This window comes from Sinohyriopsis cumingii, unplaced genomic scaffold (assembly GCF_028554795.1).
Source record: "Sinohyriopsis cumingii isolate HCF-2022 unplaced genomic scaffold, ASM2855479v2 utg001542l, whole genome shotgun sequence".
Taxonomy (NCBI): Eukaryota; Metazoa; Mollusca; class Bivalvia; order Unionida; family Unionidae; genus Sinohyriopsis; species Sinohyriopsis cumingii.
The window spans coordinates 544262-565203 of record NW_028316015.1 but is presented as its reverse complement, the minus strand read 5'-3'; the positions used below and the strand labels follow the sequence as shown (position 1 = coordinate 565203).

At 35.6% G+C, this 20942-nt stretch overlaps 2 protein-coding genes and 1 long non-coding RNA gene across 3 annotated transcripts in view; 2 read left to right on the top strand and 1 right to left on the bottom strand.

The window, feature by feature from the left end:
* Nucleotides 1–3728: 3728 nt before the first annotated feature.
* Nucleotides 3729–20942, bottom strand: part of LOC149771963 (uncharacterized) — a 75283-nt gene continuing 58069 nt past the window's right edge. Inside the window, exon 4 of the mRNA XM_089948021.1 lies at nt 3729–4004. Coding sequence (XP_089804147.1) covers nt 3832–4004 — 173 coding nt within the window. The 3' untranslated portion in view covers nt 3729–3831. The remainder of the gene's footprint in view (nt 4005–20942) is intronic.
* On the top strand, nt 5105–18737 carry LOC149771965 (uncharacterized). Its single transcript, XM_089948003.1, has 4 exons — nt 5105–5363; nt 9070–9179; nt 13962–14098; nt 18629–18737. The coding sequence occupies exons 1-4, from the start codon at nt 5361–5363 to the stop codon at nt 18643–18645; spliced, it is 267 nt and encodes an 88-aa protein (XP_089804129.1). The 5' UTR covers nt 5105–5360; the 3' UTR covers nt 18646–18737.
* Nucleotides 18681–20793, top strand: LOC149771964 (uncharacterized). The gene is made up of 2 exons (XR_016418077.1): nt 18681–18813; nt 19773–20793. It is a non-coding gene; the product is annotated as an uncharacterized LOC149771964 (long non-coding RNA).

Sequence of the window (20942 nt, the reverse complement as noted above, 5' to 3'; positions counted from 1 at the left end):
AGGAAATAAAGTCAGTCAGTCAGTCAGTCAGTCAGTCATACATATACATACATACATACATACATACATACATACATACATACATACATACATACATACATACGTACATACATACATACATACATACATACATACATACATACATACATACATACATACATGTGTGTACGAGAGAGAGAGAGAGAGAGAGAGAGAGAGGGTTTGGATCAGAGAAAATGAGCAGAGATCACATTCAAAGTCGAGCTGTCAAGACAGTATTTTACATTATTTTCGATGCAAAAGGCCCAGTGATCCGGACTTTACTCTGATATGAAACTGTTAATGGAAGCACAGGAGTCCTGTGATAGGAATCATAAAGATAAATTGTAGCATGCGATAAAATAAGCTGTTAATGAGAGCCATGCATATATCATGTAGAAAACAATATAAATCTATTAATAGGAGTTATAAAAATGACATGTGGAATATGATAGTGAGCATTATACTGTATGATCTTTCAACAGGGCCCTTGTTACAATAGTACATTAAAAGCACAAAGGATGTATAATTTATTTAATGTGAAATTACATCGTATTTGGTTTTTTATTCATCAGCAGCTAAAATTACACCGGACATTTTTATGTTACTAAAGTGTTCCTAAAATTTCCGGAACATTACTGAGCCACCTGTCGGCGCATCGGTATTTGAAGTATCCATCCACACCATGAAAACATATGGACATAGAACACAATTAATTTTACTATATGTTCTCTACATTTGTTTCTCAATACTGACCTTTCCACTGTGTGACAATCAATACAATTCATATGTTAATCTAAAATACATTCAAAGATGACTTCACGGTGAAGTTCTTGTCAAGGGTTGACCTGCATTTTTTTGAGAGGCTGGACTGTCAACAGAGCAGCATGTAAACAGGACACAGATTTCACTTCCGGATCATCACCAAGACCTTATTGCTCACTGTGCACTGTCGCCGAAATACATACGGAACACCACACCCTAAGTATATTTTCGAACCTACATATAAATTCTAGAAGAACACGGCTAGATTAGTATTATTAGTATTCTAATTAGTATTTTTCTTCTGCTTCTTCTTCTTCTTTAATATTATTATTATTATTATTATTATTAATAGTAGTAGTTGTGGAATGCGTATAATTATATATATTCAAAGTCAAGTTCTAGATCTGAAACGGTTCACATTCTAACTGGATCTTCTGACGTATCATCAGCTAAAGCCTCCTCCCCCTTCCAAACAAATTTAAAAAAAAAAAAAAAAAAACACAAAATGTTGTTTCCTTCTTTCCTGCAAAACTTAAATCAACCAATCAGTGATCGAATGTATTCAAACCATATTGAAAATTAAACCAGCCAGTACCAGAATGTTGCAATTGTTTCATATATGCTGCAGGAGATGGAACATCTCATTGTTAAGTACTTGTCCATGCGATGCTGAAAAAGAACCCCAATAAATGAAAGCCCCAGAAAGAAAAGGGAAAGGCAAAAGGTCAATATCCAGCTTATTCCAAACATGCATAGTTGCCGATACTATTTTGCTCAAATATTGTAGCACTTCGTGGATTCTGGTCGGATGGGCAGTCAAGGAAATATTGTATGAATTGTTTAATCCAGCTTTCAAAATTCTAAACTTTTGTAGTAGTCTTCGGTCTTTTTACTAGTTCGCGGACCACTCCTGTGGCTTGAGTGGTTAAAGCATCCGCCTAAGATGCGGATGGTCGTGGGTTCGAACCCTAGCCGAGTCATACCAAAGACTTAGAAAAATGGTACTAACAGCTGCTTCGCTAGGCGCTCAGCATTAAGAGGTTAGTGTTTAGACTGGTCGACCTTGTGTCAGGATAATGTGACTGGGTGGGACATGATGCTGCACGTCTGCGGTATGATTTCTCAGTTCCATACATCACTATAACCTGCCATGCTGCAGACATCGTAGCGATATGTCCCAAACTGTTAAAGCTACGTTACAAATCCAAAAACACACACATCAGTATATTAGGAACCAGTTGAGGACAAAATTGCTGAATTGTAAGTGTAGCTGGTTGGAGCTTTCTGCAGGTTTTATATGTGATGTCAGTGCATCTTCGCCAGCCAAGGTTCCTATCTACATCTTGGCGGATCGAACAGATATAATGGTGCTTTGTCATAGCGACATCTAATAGATTTCATGAGTTGTCTCCTTTAGCATCCGATGCCAACTAAAAAATAGCGTGGTGCATTGTACATCTGCCGAAAATGGTGGAGGCAACTGACCTAAAAAGGATACTTTGTAAGTTTAACATCAAAAGTATGACTACGTACCAGAGGGAAGCCACTACAGGTGTGTTTGAGTGAAAGGTATTTACGCAAACACGGACCGGCAGTGGAAAATTGCTTATTTTATAAGTCCATTCAGGTTGTGTGCTCCCTTTGTCTCGATCATGTAGGAATATTGTTCAAATTTGAACAACGTAATTTTGATTGAACGCGGTGGCTTTCCACCGCATCCAATGAAATTCACAGACTTGAAGCATCAATATATCTGTTCGATCCGCCAAGGTGTAGATAGAGTTATATCAGATCCTTGTAAGTGCCGATCTAAGGCAAGTTCTTATCTATTAGCGCTAATAAAAATTACCGACGAATATGCATTTATCCCCGTCGAAGAACTTGAAACGCATGACAGGGACATAACTCTTGTCACTCATCTGATAAAAAAGTTTTCCTTAAATGGAAAGAATGTTTCTGAAATCCACGCAATATATCATGCAATATAAAAAGATATTTAAAAATATAAGATAGAATACAGTTGCATTATTCTCTGATTGTATTTAAATTTAAAACAGAAACAGAATCCTCGATGGTTGTTAAGCTAAAACATGACTGTCGCGGTACTAGTTATATTTAGTCGGGTCACGCTAATGTTTTTAATCTACAAGCATTTTACCCCAAATCCCAATTAAAACAATTGGTTATACAATTTATTAAGGACGGGTATTTTTGCCCACAAAGTTTTAATCATTTGTCAAGTTGACGGATGAACATAGTGATGTAGATCTAGAAGTGGAAACCAAATGTTTTTTTAAACTGGCATCTTGCGGAATGGAACCACAATTTATGCGGTTTTCTGGAAATATTACTTTTCTGTTCGCTTTCTTCTATATGCTCACATGTTGCTATCTGAATGCTTCTTCGACAGCAGCTGACTAATTTTAAAGAATCTTTTTATGAATTTCATGCTTTAAATAAATAGCTATAAGTATTATGTTCCGTTTCGCAAAATACAATTACCCGGAAGGAATACTGATATCTTGCAGAACGGTACCAGATATTATAAACAGCGTTCATCTTAGTGTTTGAAACACTATATTCTTTGCATGCTGACACTCAGAGCAAGAAAATATTTTTCTTAATATATTATTATAATTTTGTATGGAAATCCAGGTGGATATTGGTATTTTGCGAACAAAAAAAAAGAATCAGTTTAAACGAAAATGTGTCGAAGCTATAATATATTTACGTAAATGGGTGAGATTACCATTCTGTGTGTCTGTCTGCTGTTCTGTCTTTTTGTATGTATATGCAATAACTGATGTGCTTTTATATATCTTAATGAATAAATGTGTGTCGACAGGTTGGTTAAATGGCTGGTAGATTGTCTGATATCTAGAGAGATATTGGTATTTTGAGGAAAGGAACATAACTAGTTTCAACAAAAACAATTTTATGCGTTCATATATATACTACTTAAATGTACTCTATGTAGCTGACATTCCATCAGTATAAGTTTACCATATAGCAGTATGACGTAATCATATAATAGCATGAATATGCCATTTAGCAGCATGAATGTACCACGTAGCAGTATGAAGTGATTATGCAGTAGTTTGAACTTGCCATGTAGTATGAATTTACCATATAGCAGCATACTATGGCACCGCAACATATCGGCGATAATAACGATTTGGTCCTGTCATCATTTCCACTTTCGTGTATTTGAATAAAGTACTCTGTAACAGAAACAATAAACACTTCTAATATTCGGAATTATATTATCTAAAAACGGTTATGGTATCAGACTTCACCGATGAGGAGTTGATTGGATGCGTCAATGCGAATAGCTTAACCGATCATGCAATGAGATTGTATTTTCTTGAGTGGTGTCATGAAATCCTGTGTAGTGTATTTGAGATCGCATAACCCCGGTTGAATATGTTTATTGGCTACTCTAATCATACCGTACATGCTTGGGTACAGTAGTCTGACGTTTTATCAATAAAGTACGGCGAAATCTCTGACAACATGGAATCACCTTATCGGTAATATCAATTATCAATAAAGTACGGCGAAATCTCTGACAACATGAAATCAAGTTATCGGTAATATAAATGTCATTTATATTACCGATAAGGTGATTTCATGTTGTCAGAGATTTCGCCGTACTTTATTGATAAAACTCCTGTGGCTTGGGTTAACACCGTCGCGCAGGGCATATCAACATACAGAGCTAAATCATTGTTACTGACGGAAAAGTAACGAGTCTGTGAACACGCATCTAGTTCAACTTAAATTTGGGGTAAGTAACCAAAAAGACACATGCATGTGTAAAAACGCTCGCACACATACACACACATACATGCAAATGCACAAATAAACATATACGAATAATGAAAGCAGATTAAATTTTAGTTCATTTGCATTGGCAAAGGTAGAAAGGGGAGCCAGCAAGGGCAAAAACAAAGAATACATATGGAGGACACTCGACGCTCTGCCTTGGAATTGGACATGCAATAGTCAGATAAATAAAAGCTATTGCGTGACAGAACAAACTCTGTCAACTGAAACATTTTACTATTAGCAATATAGATAGTATTAGGATTGTAATAAGTTTGTTGAATCTTTACAACATGTGATAAAATATGAATCACTAAAAAGAGCTGAAAACGGGGTTTATGTCGGTATCTATGCTGGTAATTTCATGCCTTGGTTTTGTTTTAGGGTGACCTATTGTAGGTGGCACATTTTGCTTGCGGTATACAACAAAATTAATTTACCCATTTGTGCTCTACACTGGTATTGATATGATTAACGATGCTTAAAATCTCTTCTAGTTGCCTTATTGACCGGGGTCTATATACCGATGAAAACTCAGCCTGGGTAAATACCTTTTATATTCTTTAATTTTAGTGAGAAAAAAAACTAAAATCTTGACAAAGAAGGTGATCATAGTTGTGACCAATCATGACCAGCTTGGTACAACCGCGAAGACTGGATGGTATTTACCGGAAGTAGCTCATCCACATCACGTATTCATTAAGGTCGGATATGAGGTCACGTTCGTGAGTCCTAAAGGAGGGAAGGCACCAATGGTGAGAATTCATACTTTAATTCTGGGCTAATGACCCACCCTTACAACACACTTCTTTTATGAATTTAACACAGCTAAACTGACCTGCTAACTACTTATTAACAAATACAATGTTCTACAAGTTATTAATATGCTTATAAAATTTGCCATCCATGTTTCTTCAACACTGTTTAGTACACATGTTTAGTACATATTATTGAAAACTTAATCCCAGTGGAAGCAAATATGACCAATTAATAATACGAATATGTATATTTATATAGAGAAAACTAGATATTGATCTTTGCAGATGACATCACGGAAGGTAACTAATGCTGAATCAAAAACATATATTTCTGCGAACGTTATATAACTTCAATAACAAGAGATCTTTCTATACGGGCTTCAGTAGTGTTATATCGATAATTTTGGCCCATTTAACGTCGACACTGTGCATTCCATTCAGCCTAGAAAGTTACAGGCTTTCGTAATGTAAATGTCTGGTATACCGAGACGAATGGCTAGAAAATTGTATAACCTTGCAACTTGTGACCTTCCTTGAATAATGACGTGCTATTGTTGTCTTTATTGTAATTTGCAATCATATTTATAAATAATCGTTCAAGGGAGAAGAAAAACCTATTTTTAATAAACTAAAGAAAATGTTCCAGACAAATTACTGAACTGTTTCCTAGAAATTAATTGCGATGTGGAAAACTGGAGCCACTCCTGCACAATGACTAGAGTTTCATCATTAAAATAACATTGACACACTATGGGTGAGTTGTGTGTAAACTGTCAGCGTCAACTGGAAAAAAAACAAAAAAAAAAAAAAAAAAAAAACCAACTCTGATATTATTGGCGCTCTCTTGATAGGAATAAAAACCTATCAAGCGAGCGCCAATAATATCATAAAAACCATTTGGTTTATTATATTTGTAGACGCATCTCCCGGCACCATTCGCGATATTGTTTGAAACCACTATTGTTCTCAGAATTATCTTTCCTCATGCTCTGAAAAACAGCTATTAGGCGGTAATATTGTTTCGTGCTTGTTTGGTATGGAATAAGAGTTATTCTTTTATCGTGATCACCCCTAAACACTAAATTGATTGACAACAAATTTTCAGTGACCGAATTTAATTCAGTTTCTAGGCTCCAGCGAACTGTTCAACATTGAGGTCGTAGATAGCTTGATACATTCGAATGATTATAGAGACCACAGGCATGGGCATACGCATGAATTTTGGGGGTGGGTGGGTGACAAAGCAAAAATCAAAAATATTATGTACACACAGCACGAATGAATATTTAAAAATCGGAGGGGGAGGGACTGCGTCCACTCCCCACCCGCCCATCGACCTCGAAGCCCATGAGCACGAGGAAGTATTAGGGTCATAGATAGTTTGTTATGTTCAAACGTTTTTTAAGAGGCACGAGGAAGTATTAGGCCCACCCACCCCCACAAAAAAAATAAAAAAATAAAAATAAAAAATAAAACTAAAGCAAAGAGGAAAAGAATACATGGCTCGTGTGATCCGACAAACTTCAAAAGAAAGGAGACTATGTATGATCATTTTAGGTAATTGGCTTCCAAATAAAACAATGTTATAGAAACAACTAGAGAGGTTTATAACTGCTAAATCCTGTACCAAATGGACATATGTGATGTCTATATTTGAATACTGTGTTATGCATATCTATAATTTCTGTAATTTTTATTCATGGCTGTAAATTGTAGTGATTATCTTTAGCTGAAATTTCGTACGCGCATAGGTTCTATTTTAAGACATTAAAGAACGTAAACTTTTATACGATCTATAAATATATGCTTACGTACGTGCTAACCATTACTAATAATAAAATTACAAGCAGATATGTTTATTTATAAGTCTTGGGTTTTCTCCCATTGGACAGGTCGGTTGGGTGGTATCGGAGAAGAATTAAGTTAATTCCCGTTGGATGGGTTAAGTCACTTGAATTCTTTTACGATGTCGTAAATTGCGATTTGTCACGTTGGAGTAGTGATAATATACGCGTTTTAGCCTTTCCGTCTTGTTATTAGTAGCTCGGACTGGGCAGTTTACTAATTCTTATTTCTTGTGTTCTTATTGTAACGTAAAGTCTGCGTACGTATTTAATGATGTATTTAGATACTATTTATGAAGAAAAAACATTTGTTTGAACTGTTCAGCGGTAAGAGAAAGTGCTCATTGGACTAAAATTTTATTTTCGAACTGTTGGGAATTATTCCAAGGAGTTCTGGACAACGCCATTTAGACACGTTAGGACTGTTGTTGGACTAGTATATTCTTGGATCTGAAATTTATACGGAACATTTCATTCTTTTGGACTTTAATGGAACTTTTTCAGGATTATTTTGGATACAGTTCATAATACTGTAAGTGGCTCTTAAATGTTCATTTTTATATCATTGATAATTAAATTGTTTGTTAAGTTTTACAAAACATGTTGATTTTGCTTCTTTCAGTTACTTAGCTTATAAACTACGACTAACTGAAATTGTTTTGAAATTTATATTCGTTTTATTTCGGACGTTTCTTTATCCCTAATCTTTTGACTTCATAAAGTGAAACCAACAAGCCTTCACAATGTAATCTAGGTTGTAGAGTTTTGCTTCCAATCGGAGTCAGGAAGGTTTTGCGTGTTTAAGGAAAGATGAGTTGCTATTCATTTTCGGACACAAAATCTTCTTTTTCATGACAAGAAATTAAAAATATTTTAGTTAAGTATTTGGTAGAAAATATTTTTTCTCACTCAAACGCTTTAGGATTCACTGTAAAAGAAAGAAAGGGAAAGAGAAAGGGAGTGGCGATAAATGAAATTGCAAATGCAAAAAGAAAGAGAGATAGAAATGCAAGTAAAATTAAAAGAATTAAAACTGGCAAGTAGAATGCATTCCCCTCTCGAAAGTTCAGTTTTTATGATGATGGCACAGAAATATTAGATTAGTAACCCCTTTTAAATAAAAAGATTTAGATCAATATTTTTCACATTTTGAAGACAAAAATAGTTGAGAATTTAAAATGACAAAGAGAGCAGTGAAGTTCATTATAACTGAGTGTACTTTTTGGCAAAGATCTTTAAGTTTATACTTCACTGTCGGTAGATGCAAGTTCTGATTATGAATTGGTCAAGGAATGTATCTTGAAGGGTTATGAGTTGGTACATGAGGCATATCGACAGAGGTTTAAGAACTGCAAAAAAGGAAGTAGCCAAACCCACATAAGAGATAATACTGGACAGGTGGTGTACATCTAAATAGATTGATAAGAGTATGACAAACTTAGACAACAACATATTAATTGAAGAGTTCAGGAACTGCGTCCATAGTGACGTTAATATTTACTTTGATGAACACAGGTAACCACTTCGGAAAACGCTGCTCATACAGCTGATGACTATGCCTTGACTCACAAAGATTCTTTTGTCATGTTTTCTTCTCAGTATGTTCTTTGGAAGAAACCGTTTCAGTCTCAAGTGAGTACTTACAAATTTCTTGGCTGTACATTTTTTGATTATCTTTAGTTGAAATTTCGTATGTAGATATCACAATATGCATGCTTAAAACCATGTAAGCCTTGAATGCATATAACTGTTTATACAGAAAAACTTATATCCAGGTGTACCCGATAACTTCCAGATGTTTAGGTAAAAACTAACTTACTTAACATTTTGTCACCTATGATTCCCGGTTGAATTTTTAGGACCCGAGTAGTGAAGAAGCGTTCAGAAGTGATCCGATTTGTCATGAATTTCTGAAGTCAACAGCCAAGAAGCTAGAAAATACAGTTTCCCCAGCCAGTGTTAAGTCAAGGTATGACAAGTTGTACGGTTAAACATATATTATCTGCGCACAGATTAGATGAATACATCCAGTTATCTGAGCTACTTGCTCCTCAACACTACGGCAGCATTTTACATCGTTGTACCGGTATCATTCCAATTATCCAAACTTCTGATCTTCCGGACCGTTTTACACCTACCCAATAAATGAAGATTTGCATAACATATAAGTTTCTTTCTTTCTTTCTTTCTTTACAAGGGCACCTTTGTCGTGTTAGTAGAAACAGAAAACACAGCTTTCAATTTTCTGGCGGCAGCGGAAGGAAGTGATGGTAACGGCAGATGCAAGCTAGGTTTAAAGTTATTATTTTTTATAAAACCTTTTAACGTGGGTGCAATTGTACATGATCATAGCGACTGCCTCCGAACCTTCTTTCTAACCACAGATTGAAATTCAGCCTAAACAGAAGTAAAATCAACAAGGTTATGTAAATCGATTTAGATGCGCTTCATTGTTATGTTATCGGTATTTTGTGACGTCTGCCGCTTGCAACCTTATATTGTTTTTAGTCCTGTCCTCCATTCTCTGCAAGTGAAGAATTCCTTATGTTTCCCTTGTGCGTCCTGTGCAAATATTAACTTCCTGAACCAAAGCTGTTCAAGAGAAAAGATTCCCAAAAAGAATATCAAAACTGAGTGTGATGCAGTTATTAAAGCGTATTACTTTCTCCGGGTGGCAATTTACCAACATGTTTCATCGTTGTAGCGTATCATTCCAAGGGGAGATAATCTATGAAAGCTAAACTGTTTACTTCATTATTTCATTATTTTCTGAGATAGTATAAAATGTGTCCGTATGTGCGTATTTGCAGGGCCGACGGGGGAGGGGGGTGGGCAATCTGGAATATATCCTCGGAGCCCGGGGCCCATAAGGGGACCCGGGCTAAACTAGTCATACAATGTAAGACATAGCACGTGTTGTAAGTGCTATCACCCCCTAGTCCTACAATGCAAGACATAACAGTGTTGGTTTTGTTTTAGTGCTGATGCGCAAAACATAAATATCAGCGTCAAAGTCTTACATGTAGGACTGTATCACCCCCCAGAACAAAAATATCGGGTGATGTGTCATACGTTGTAGGACTAGGGCCAAACCACAGGTGCTCGACGTGAGCTTGATGTTGAGAAAGAAAAAAAAGAAAAATAATCTGAAGGAAAAAAATCGTACAGAGTGAATAAAATTACCTTAGATTACCCCCATGGCCCTTTCTGACATAGGATTCTCTCTATCATACTATATATTATATCCTTTGTCCTTAATCTGGGATTAGGTCAGATTAATTTGGTTATCTCGACGATAAACATAGACAGATATTGTAATATTTGTTTGAATATAATACGAATACACAAATGACAAGTAGTTTTATTCATTTGAAGACCATTTCTCATCTGTATCGCTTTTCTTTATTTCATAACTTGACTCTTTTTTTGTAGATTAACTCTTTTAATCAGATATGCACTAGTTCAGATTTTCCCTTAAATTTTGTGCTAAGTATTTCTTTAGTTGGTTAAGATACCACTTACCGAGATTTCCTTAAAAATAACAACCCCAACATAAATCCATTAGTACAACTAGACTAAATTTGACTAAGAACGGGCTGGTGTTCTTGGGTGTGCACGACATCCATGGCTTGCTTGCCGAGTTCCTTGCCCTCTTGCCTTTCTCGGACATCGTATAACGACGGACATGTGGAACAATTTCCACCCGCATAAAGCTAGGTGTCCTGATGTGACGTCATCCTTGTGACCAATCGCAACGGGCGTTACATACTGCTTGGGTCGACACCTAGTACAGTTAATTCCGGACTGAAATCAACTCTTTGTTAACATGAGTGTGTGTTGGGCCCATTCCCACTTATGAAAGCCCTTCATTCAGGTCGTTAGGGTTATATAGTCCTACGACCTGACGGCTAAATTAGCAGTGCTTCTTGAGCACATAAACGCCTGGGGGATGTGGCGCTAATTCCTTACCCAAGGAACATTTAGCATCCCGCTGTGCGGGAATAAACCCATCGCACACGCCCTTTTGGGTGCACGCGACGTAAATCCAAGTAATCAGTCAACCAGTTGACAACAAGCTTGAGGAGCTCGAAACGTTGTGAAACTGTTTTTGTTCATGTATATGTTTAAAAATTTCCTTTTATACAATCACTTTACAGATTGTTCTTGGTCACATAAATGCCTAAGACATAAACATACGCTATGCATTACTTAAATGAAGTTATTCCGCTTGAAGTGGCACACTGTTAAAATGCATATAAGTACAATAGTGCCTTATTGAAATAAAATCCAGATTCTTTTTTATAAACCTGAAATACAAAATTGAAAGCACTTATCATCATTCTAGGCATTGTGGCATACTGAAGAAAGATATAAACTAACATGGTCCTAGTTTTTTGTCAGTTGTGTCTTGAGAGACACAAGGGATTGCATTGAAGTTACTCGCGTCATATAAAAGGCACGTACATACGACTAGATTGATGCTTCAGGTATTTTGTGAACCTTTTTCTTTGATAAGTAATCCAAACCTTGCACATATGTTTCGGATTTCCTCAGCCTTAGAAATTCGACTCCGCTAAGCAATGGCAAAATAAAAAGTATTCGAACACGAAATTTGTTTTTCTCATCTATGCGACAGAGAAATCTAGCTGTTTTGCTAACCTTACTTTTCTTATCTCAGTCTAGTCACCTCAGACCAGTCATCTCAGTCAAGGTGTCCACGCGCTCAGAAATACTTTAAAAAAATAAGACCTTGTTTTCTGCTGTGACTGACATAGTTGTTCTAAAACAAACAACAGCAACAACAAATAATAACAAAAACATAGTAACTTAAGGTAAATCCACCTTTGAGAACACACCTTACAAAAACATTTCGAGGGAGACAAAGACATACGCGCATAAGATGTCGAGCTTTTTGGTATTATGATAGTTCGTTCCATACAGCACGGTCAGTTTTATCCTATATGCAGACCTAGTTCAGTAAATGTTCAGGTCACCGTTATTAAATGTAGCTAAAAGCTACCCAGCTAGTTTTAATTACTTCATGTGAAACAAATTATATACTGTTAGCTACATTTAATGACGCTGACCTGAAAATGCTACAGATAGGATACAATTCTCAATGCTGTGTGAAATGAACTATGACAGAAAACACTGATCCAATGCACATAGACTATAGACCTATACACTTCATAGCCTCCCAACTCTCTTAACAACTACGGAAAACTTAGCCACAGCCAGAAATGTGTTATGTCAAACAGGCTTTATTGTAATTTTATTACACATCTCCATTGTGCCCCAGTTGAATAAAAAATATACCTACAATATTTAATGACAAATAATGCACTTACCAGCCAGAAGGACTCATTTATCAGTCAACACATTAATCCATAAACAAATTTCTCTGCAGCACTTGCCATATTTCCAAGATAGAAAAATAATTTTTCAAAGAATCTGTGAACTTGAAAGTTTAGCACCTGGTTATCCGCTAGGGTCCGTATTTTGGGGGGATCTTTTATACACGGGGGTAATTTTATAATCAATATTACGGACAACACAAGTATGTCACAAACAGTTTCACCTCCTCCAAAGAAAAGGATAGCTATATATGATAGTGACACAGATTACTAATTACCCATGAATAATCTAATGCAACATGTTACTCTTATTTACAGCTTGTACTATGTATAATTACCGTAGAGCTGAGTACCCAGTATCGTTTCATTATTTACATAATAACTTTTCAAAACTGGAACTGATGAAAATGAAACAGTTTCTTTTAATAAATATTAATTATTTATTGTCAATTTCATATAACATCCAGACATTAAATGTGATAATACCTCATTACTATGCGACGTTTTATGTTATTTTTCTTTGCTTACGCATATAAAATGTACTTCGGATGCAATGGTCACACCACAGCCCTCATTAACATATTTGTATTAATGAGCCACATGCAAACTATATTACACTAGTGAAGAGTTCTTTTTACTTTAAAAGAAAATATTAGGTGAGAAAAATATTCTGCGAGACAAGGAAATCCCAGGAAAGGGGTTACATTATATGTCTCCCCACGAGGCAAGCCTTGTGGGGAGACGTACAATTTAACCCCGCGACTGGGATTTCCTTGTCTCGGTCCAAACACCAGCATAGATTATATATATCTCACACTTGCTCAGCAATAAAGGAATGCTCCTGCTTCAAACTGAATACAAGATTTAATTCTCATGTCACTATATTTTAAAGATACATTATTTCTATACCAAACAATGAATTAAAACTAACGGAGCCTTCAAGCTGTTTAAAAAGCTAATTTATGTTTCATATTATCTTTAATAACTGAAATGAAAGATTTATGCTTAAGATTGTAAATCCTACTGACATAGAACTGGGTGAAGCTGAGGTTAATGACCCTCCCTCCCCCCCAATATTGATATGGTTAGTTAGCCCATGCCATACCTCAGCATGCATTGCTTTTCGTTTTCATATTTGTAGAAAAATCATCACATAACTGTCTTTGACAATTTTTGACGGGCTATAACCTTGAATCTTTATTAAAAAATAGCGAGGAACTGAACATAGATTATATTTCAGCATAGAAAACGGTTTCAAATCAGACGGTGAGGCTTTATCTAGTAAGGTATAAGAACAAATGCTAAGATTATCTGTTATACACGTATGTAGTGCGGAAAAGACTGTCGCCTATTGTGGCATATATAACTTAAATATGTATCATTCTATTTCATAATAGTGATTTTAAAGGCCTAATGTATGCTGGAGGTCACGGGCCGATGTTCGACTTGCCTGATGCGAAGAATATAGCTGATCTAGCTCTTGCCATATATGAAAAGGGCGGCGTTCTGGGAGCCGTGTGTCATGGGACTGTAGGTAAGAACTTTTACTAAACATTAAGTAAAATTTCGATAACTTTGACAACAATAAATCGAATGTTCAACATAACTCGAATGACTTGCTCAGTCATTGTGAAAGGAATTATTTTGTTTGCCATATAAAAATCTCAGAAACAATCGAAACTTTGACTCAAACATGTTAGCCTGCAAGCACTTTGAGGTTAAAGTTTTTAAAGTAATATTATATTTTTATACCCGGTAATGTACAACAAGTTTTAACAACTAATGTGAAGTACTCTCAACGGCCAGCCAATGAGGAGATGCGGTATTGCCAGTTGAAGAAACCAGAAAATCAAGAGGAAAAGAATACTTCGATTCGTATCCACTGATATAATTTAGAAATAGTCCAACAAGAAATAGAAAATAGCCCCACCAACCAAGAAACAAACAAAAGAGCGAACGAACGATCTAAGAATCTCTATCCTGATAAACTGTTGGCGATGAATGGTCGACCCGAACTATTGAACATGATCACATGGTACAGTGCCTGGACCTGATAAACTGTATACTATAGAATGGTCGACCGCGACATATTGAATACACTGGTCAACAGTGAAATCATTACTGACTTGAAAAGGCCCTAATCTGTAGTATTTTGGTGTGCCGAACACGAATATAACCGTGAAAAATTTGTATTGGCTCTCGTTTTGAAGATATTCATATACCTCATTTTCTATGTTTCACTGTGTAAATTTCTCCAGTAGGACTGCAGCAACATCCGGAATAATGATGTAACATTGCATAATACCATCATGCTCACATCATCCACAGTTGATTGCATCATTTTCTGATGCAATGCAATACTAATGCCATGCGGCTGCTGAAGTAAGTTGACGTCAGCAGTGTACTATACATGTGTAGGCCTATTATACTAATGCCAGGCGGCTGCTGAAGCTGACGTAAGCAGTGTACTATATAAAGCCCAATCAGATAGGTTCAGCATTTAAAATATTTTAGACGTTGTGCGAGACAGTTCAAGCTACTGTTACATAAAACTTATTATTTTATCCATTTACGTACAATAAAGAACAGTAATGCCTCGAAAGTGTGTTAATACCGCGGACAGTTTTTGCTATATTTGTGGGGAAGTGACATTTGCCAACCAGAAGAAAAGTATCAATTCTCAAGTGAAGAAGGCATATCATCTTTACTTCGGATGCAAGGTTGGTGACCAAGACAAGCCTTGGGCTCCGCATATATGCTGTGCTACATGTACAACACAGCTTTCACAGTGGTTGAATTGCAAAAGGTCATCAATGCCGTTTGCAGTCCCAATGGTGTGGAGAGAGCCAAGCAACCACCTAAATGACTGTTACTTCTGCTTGGTTCCTCCTCTTTCCGGCGGAATAACGAAGCGAAAGAAGTTGAGAGTAGTCTACCCAAACATTCCGTCTGCATTGAGACCAGTTCCACATGGTGAGGGACTTCCTATTCCAGAACCTCCAGCAGAATATTCTCTTGATTCATCTGACGAAGACAAAGGTGAGTCGACCTGTTCTTCTCCTGGTCCATCAGCATGCAGTGATCCAGATTTTCACTGTGGTGCATCATCAGCCCCACACAGAATAACACAGGAAGAACTAAATGACCTGATTCGTGATTTGGACTTATCAAAGAACAAGGCAGAATTGCTAGGATCAAGTATAACAAGTACAGCTGGCACCTCTGTGGTGATTTGAAGGTAGTTGCCCTTTTAATGGGACTGCAGCAAGGATATACAAAATACATGTGTTTCTTATGCGAGTGGGATAGCCGAGCAAGGGAAATGCACTACATGAGGAAGGAATGGACTCACAGGCAGAATGTAGCCATTGGAGAGAAGAATATCCAACACCCAGCTCTGGTTGAGGCTCAGAAAATCTTGCTACCACCCCTTCACATCAAACTAGGTTTGATGAAGAACTTCGTGAAAGCCATTGACCGGACTTTGCCAGCATTCCGATACCTGCATGAAAAATTCCCTCGACTCAGCGAAGTAAAGATTAAAGAGGGAGTTTTTGTGGGTCCTCAGATTCGAGAGCTTTTCAAAGATGACCGGTTCAACAACTTGCTGGAAGGTGACGCGAAACAAGCATGGAATGCTTTTCGCCTAGTTTCTACAAACTTCCTCGGAAATGTTAGGGCAGAAAACTATAAGGAACTAGTAGAAGACATGTTGATGAAGTATAAGAAACTTGGCTGCAATATGTCTCTAAAGATTCACTTCCTTCATTCCCATTTGGATTTCTTTCCTAGCAACTGTGGTATTGTTAGTGATGAACACGGCGAACGTTTTCATCAAGATATCGCAACAATGGAACAAAGATACCAGGGAAAATGGTCCACTACAATGCTGGCTGACTACTGCTGGACACTCCTCAGAGATGCTCCCGAACAGCTGTACAAGAGACAGGCGAAGAAATCTAAGATGTAGTCAATGACTTGATTTTTTATAGGTAGGCTATTACAGTTGACCTTTTACTATTGGAATGCATTTCGTTATGTAAACATTAATTTCTTGCAGATTACAAAAAAACTAGAGCCAATTTTGCAATTTGACTGTCATATTCGTGTTCAGCACATAAAAATTGATAAGAATTGACTAATTTTATTTCAGTAACATGACTTTTGTAAAAATTTGTTGTCCAGTGATATCATCACACAGTACAGTGTGCCTCGATAAAATAAAGCGATCATCTGTTTTCATTTTTGCATATGTATGCTCTATGTATAATTAATTTGCATTGTTTGATAGTTATTTTTTATTTGTTCAAATTTCAATGTATGCTATGGAAAATTGTATGTTGGACTTGACCCTTGACCTTGTCCATAATCACGATTATTTTCTACTTGACCTGAATCTTTTTATTTAAAAAAAAATAATTTTGTAAAAAAACTAATACATAGCAAATAATTTTTTATGAGTATGGGTTAACTATTCAGGTTATTATCTTAGCTTAAGTGAAGAATATTGTGTTTACCTCATTTTATATTCTAATTATAACTAAGATTTTGTTTTCGTAAACATTGGGAACCTTTTAGTTTTTTCCCTTAGGTAATAGAGTTTCTTTTTGATAGAAAATGCTAAATGTGACCCGAGGTCAAGATTACTGACTATATAATCTTGTTTTTCTTTAAATTATTCATTCACGTTTTAAGATCTGAGCAGAATCGATTGTATTATTGTTGTTTCCAGTAGTTTATTTGGGCTGGAATTTTATTTATTCAAATTTTTATTCACTAGAAACACAAAAACATTCTTGGAAATAGAGACTTGAATTTTTAATAAAAACTTTCAAATGAGGATTTGTTCTTGGACTGTATGATTGTAATCCAAAAATAACGTTGGCACATCACCACTACACAAGCCACAAAAGGCACATTAACACTTCCAGCGTTCGATTTAATTTGGATTTCCCCATAAGTTTATACAGAACTTTAACCATTAGGACTTGTGTCTGTTATTCTATTATTATTCTGAGATTTAATTCGCAATATCATGAGTTCATTTTTTTTCTTCCCATTTTTATTTTGTATTCTAAGTAAATCAATTATTTGTTGAATTTTACAAAGCTTGATGATTCTCACTCTTTCCTATTACTTATTGTAAGACCATATAATTGTAATAGATTGCGTTATGTCACATAATTCCTAATCCATAATCTAATACATAGACTTCAATCAGTGGTACGTTTGCACTTCTCCAATCCACCGAACCACCTTCCCCAGGGAAGAGGATGATGAAACAGGAGGGGTTAGGTAGCAGAAAGAACCATCGAGACATGTTTGTTTTTCTGCAGATTTCTTTCTCATCTTGTAAATTGCTTATGCTATTCGATATCACATGGAACACTTTCATTTTTTTATCAAACAGAGTGTGAATATTAAAATCATCTGTGAATGAAAATCATTTGTATTCACTGTTGTCGGACATGTTGTCCATAATGACCTCAACCCTGGAGTATGATGCATTCTCTGAAACGCATCAAACTGTGCATGATATTTGTAAATTGATTTCACATTTTTAGTTTTAATAATTCCTATTTTCAGCAGTTCACATTTAAAACAGTGTATCCATACTTTAAGCATACGGGCTAGACTAGGCTCGACCCAAGTTTTCAGGAGGTGAAAATTAATATTAGAAACATTGGGAATGACCTTCAACAAGTTATTTTTAATAAATATTTAATCCTAAAACAAAAATGGTCGTCTAGAAAGATTTTATTTAATATCAAAGTCAAATAGGTACATGAATTCAAGCCAAGTCAGCCACCTCTTAGAATGAGCAATGACAGCGATGATGTAATCGTACAAATATGGATGTTCGCACACAAGACAAGACTGGATGAAGCTCCCAAAACAGATACTGCAGCCAGATATGTGAAGCAGAGTATAACTTTATTAGGTCTCCACCATATCCATGTCCCCTTTTGAATCACCAGGAGTTACTTATATACTATACTAAAATCTGAAATCAAAAGAGTATTTTTCTGCATATATCTAAGAATTTTAAAATCATTTTAAACAGGTTTCGTCCCTATCTAGCTCAAAAATGGTTCCCCTTTGGTGAAGGGTGCCAATGTAACAAGCTTCACTAACAGTGAGGAAGAAGCTGTCAAGCTTGTGGAAACCATGCCTTTTCTTCTGGAAACAAAGCTTCGGGAACTTGGAGCGAAATTCGTGGAAGCAGAAAATTTCAAAGCAAATGTCCAAGTAGGTTATATTCACTGCATGTAGTCATTTGTTTTTCTGCTTGTCCGTTTGTTTATTTCTTTATTTGCTTGGTTATTTTATGATCAGATGTGACAATTTAGGTAGTTCATTGGTTGGATAGAAAGGTATTTGATGCCGTAACGTTTGTGTTTAATAACAAAATGTCGAAATCTATGTAACTGGGTGTTTTTTAACAGTTCTTAGCTAGGTTTTTTTTTTTTTTTTTTTTTTTTTTTTTTTTTTTTTTTTGTATTTCACCCTATGGATAGAATTTAATCCAAATTTTCTAACTTAAATTAACAATGAGTATGAGATTGAAACTAATGGAAATATATCTTGATCTTTATTTGCAGACATATATTTCCTTGCACAAACAATGGAAGAGTTCAAAATATCAATACACACCCATGTTTCCTTTATTGTTAAGAAAAACTCTACGAAGCCCTAATTTTTTTGTAAAACTGCGCTTTCTTTTGTTCTTTTCTGTCATAGATGCTTAATTGCAATATACTCCTTCGGAGTTAAATCAGTGTAGTCATCTGTTTAAATGAGACAGAGAAGCCCAAAATGTTATGGCTGAGGATCTGTATATATTTTCGTATTTAATTACATGTAAATGTAGATGCATGTAAATTATATATAGCAGTTATTTGTTTCAATGCCGAACTACAAAGGATAAGCTAATTCTTATTTTAAAACTATACTTAAAAATATTGCGTTGTTTGCATTGTTTTGCTACGATGTTCCTATTCACAAGGACAAGCATTGGCGGCACATGTGTCGAATCTAGTTAAGTGCTTATGATTCTTTTTGGACAAAGTGTGGTCGAGAATTATTATAATTTTGACTTTCGATTAAGATCACGGGTCTCATTTAAAAGGCTGCCTTTGTTTAGTGTTTCTCCCTGTTGATAAACTTGTTTTTAATTAACGAGTGTCCCTCTTTACAAATAATTTCAGGTGAGTGTTCGTTTGGTAACAGGACAGAACCCAGCTTCATCTACACCTATGGCAGAAGAGATGGTTAAATTGATGAACAAGTAAAAAAAAGTTTTTGTTTGTTCTTTTACAACATTTTGTAAACAAAAACTCTTTTATCCTTTCTCAAGATATCTTTTTTTGTGTGTGGAAAAGAGGATTGAGGAACACTCTTATTGTTTGCAAGTCAGTGAACTTTAAAGCATTACTCACTAGTCTAAAAAAGGAAAAGAAAATAAACGAAAAAATAATCAAACAATGTTTCTGTTTATTCTGTTATTGACATCTTTTTGCCGAGCTATTGTCTTGCCAAGGAACAGTGATATGGCATCACAAAGTATGTTAAAGTTTTGTGTGAAAGTTTAAAAATCATGTTGACCAGTTGCTGTATTTAAATGACACTTTGGTAACAATATTACTAAATGACTCAAGTTTATACCCTGGTAAGCTAGAATTCCTGTCGCGCGTGCGTCAACAGAAGGATATGTCATCATAAAGCTGTTCACAGGCTAGATATTACCTTCCACTAGAAATAAATGTGAAAAGTATTATGCCAGTGGTATTAAAAAATAGTTAGCTTGGAGTATAACACCAGCATATTGTGTGGAAATGATTTTCTATGACGAGTCTTTTAAACTTTATACGAACATGTCTTTTTAAACTAATTATAACTTCAGAGCTTTAAATCTGAAATGCTTAGTAAATTCTTATTTCAAGGTAAATTTCGGTTCAGGCAAGTAACGTTATTTAAAAAGTACATTATCTTCGTTTAGTTAATCAACCTCAGAGAGATCCGTTTTAGGTTCACAATGACATACTGAGTAATGTGGCAGATGTTGTCGGTATGTGTAATTTCTTTTAATATTAACAGTTGTACAGGGCTACATTGTCATGCTTGGATTCAAGTACTTCTTTATTTTAAATTTTTTGTAACAGTTTTAGGATTTTTTAAATACTTTTTACAAATATGTTAAAAAATCTTTTCTTATGTTAATACATATCAAATTTCAATAAAGCCGAAAAAGTGTATTTTCCCTGCTTTTGTGCTGAACCCCTCACATCATTCATCAAATAAATTTAGCTACCTTACTATCCAGAATCTGTGTATCACTACCCAGCTACGGGAATTCTCCATCTGTTTATTCAAGTCCA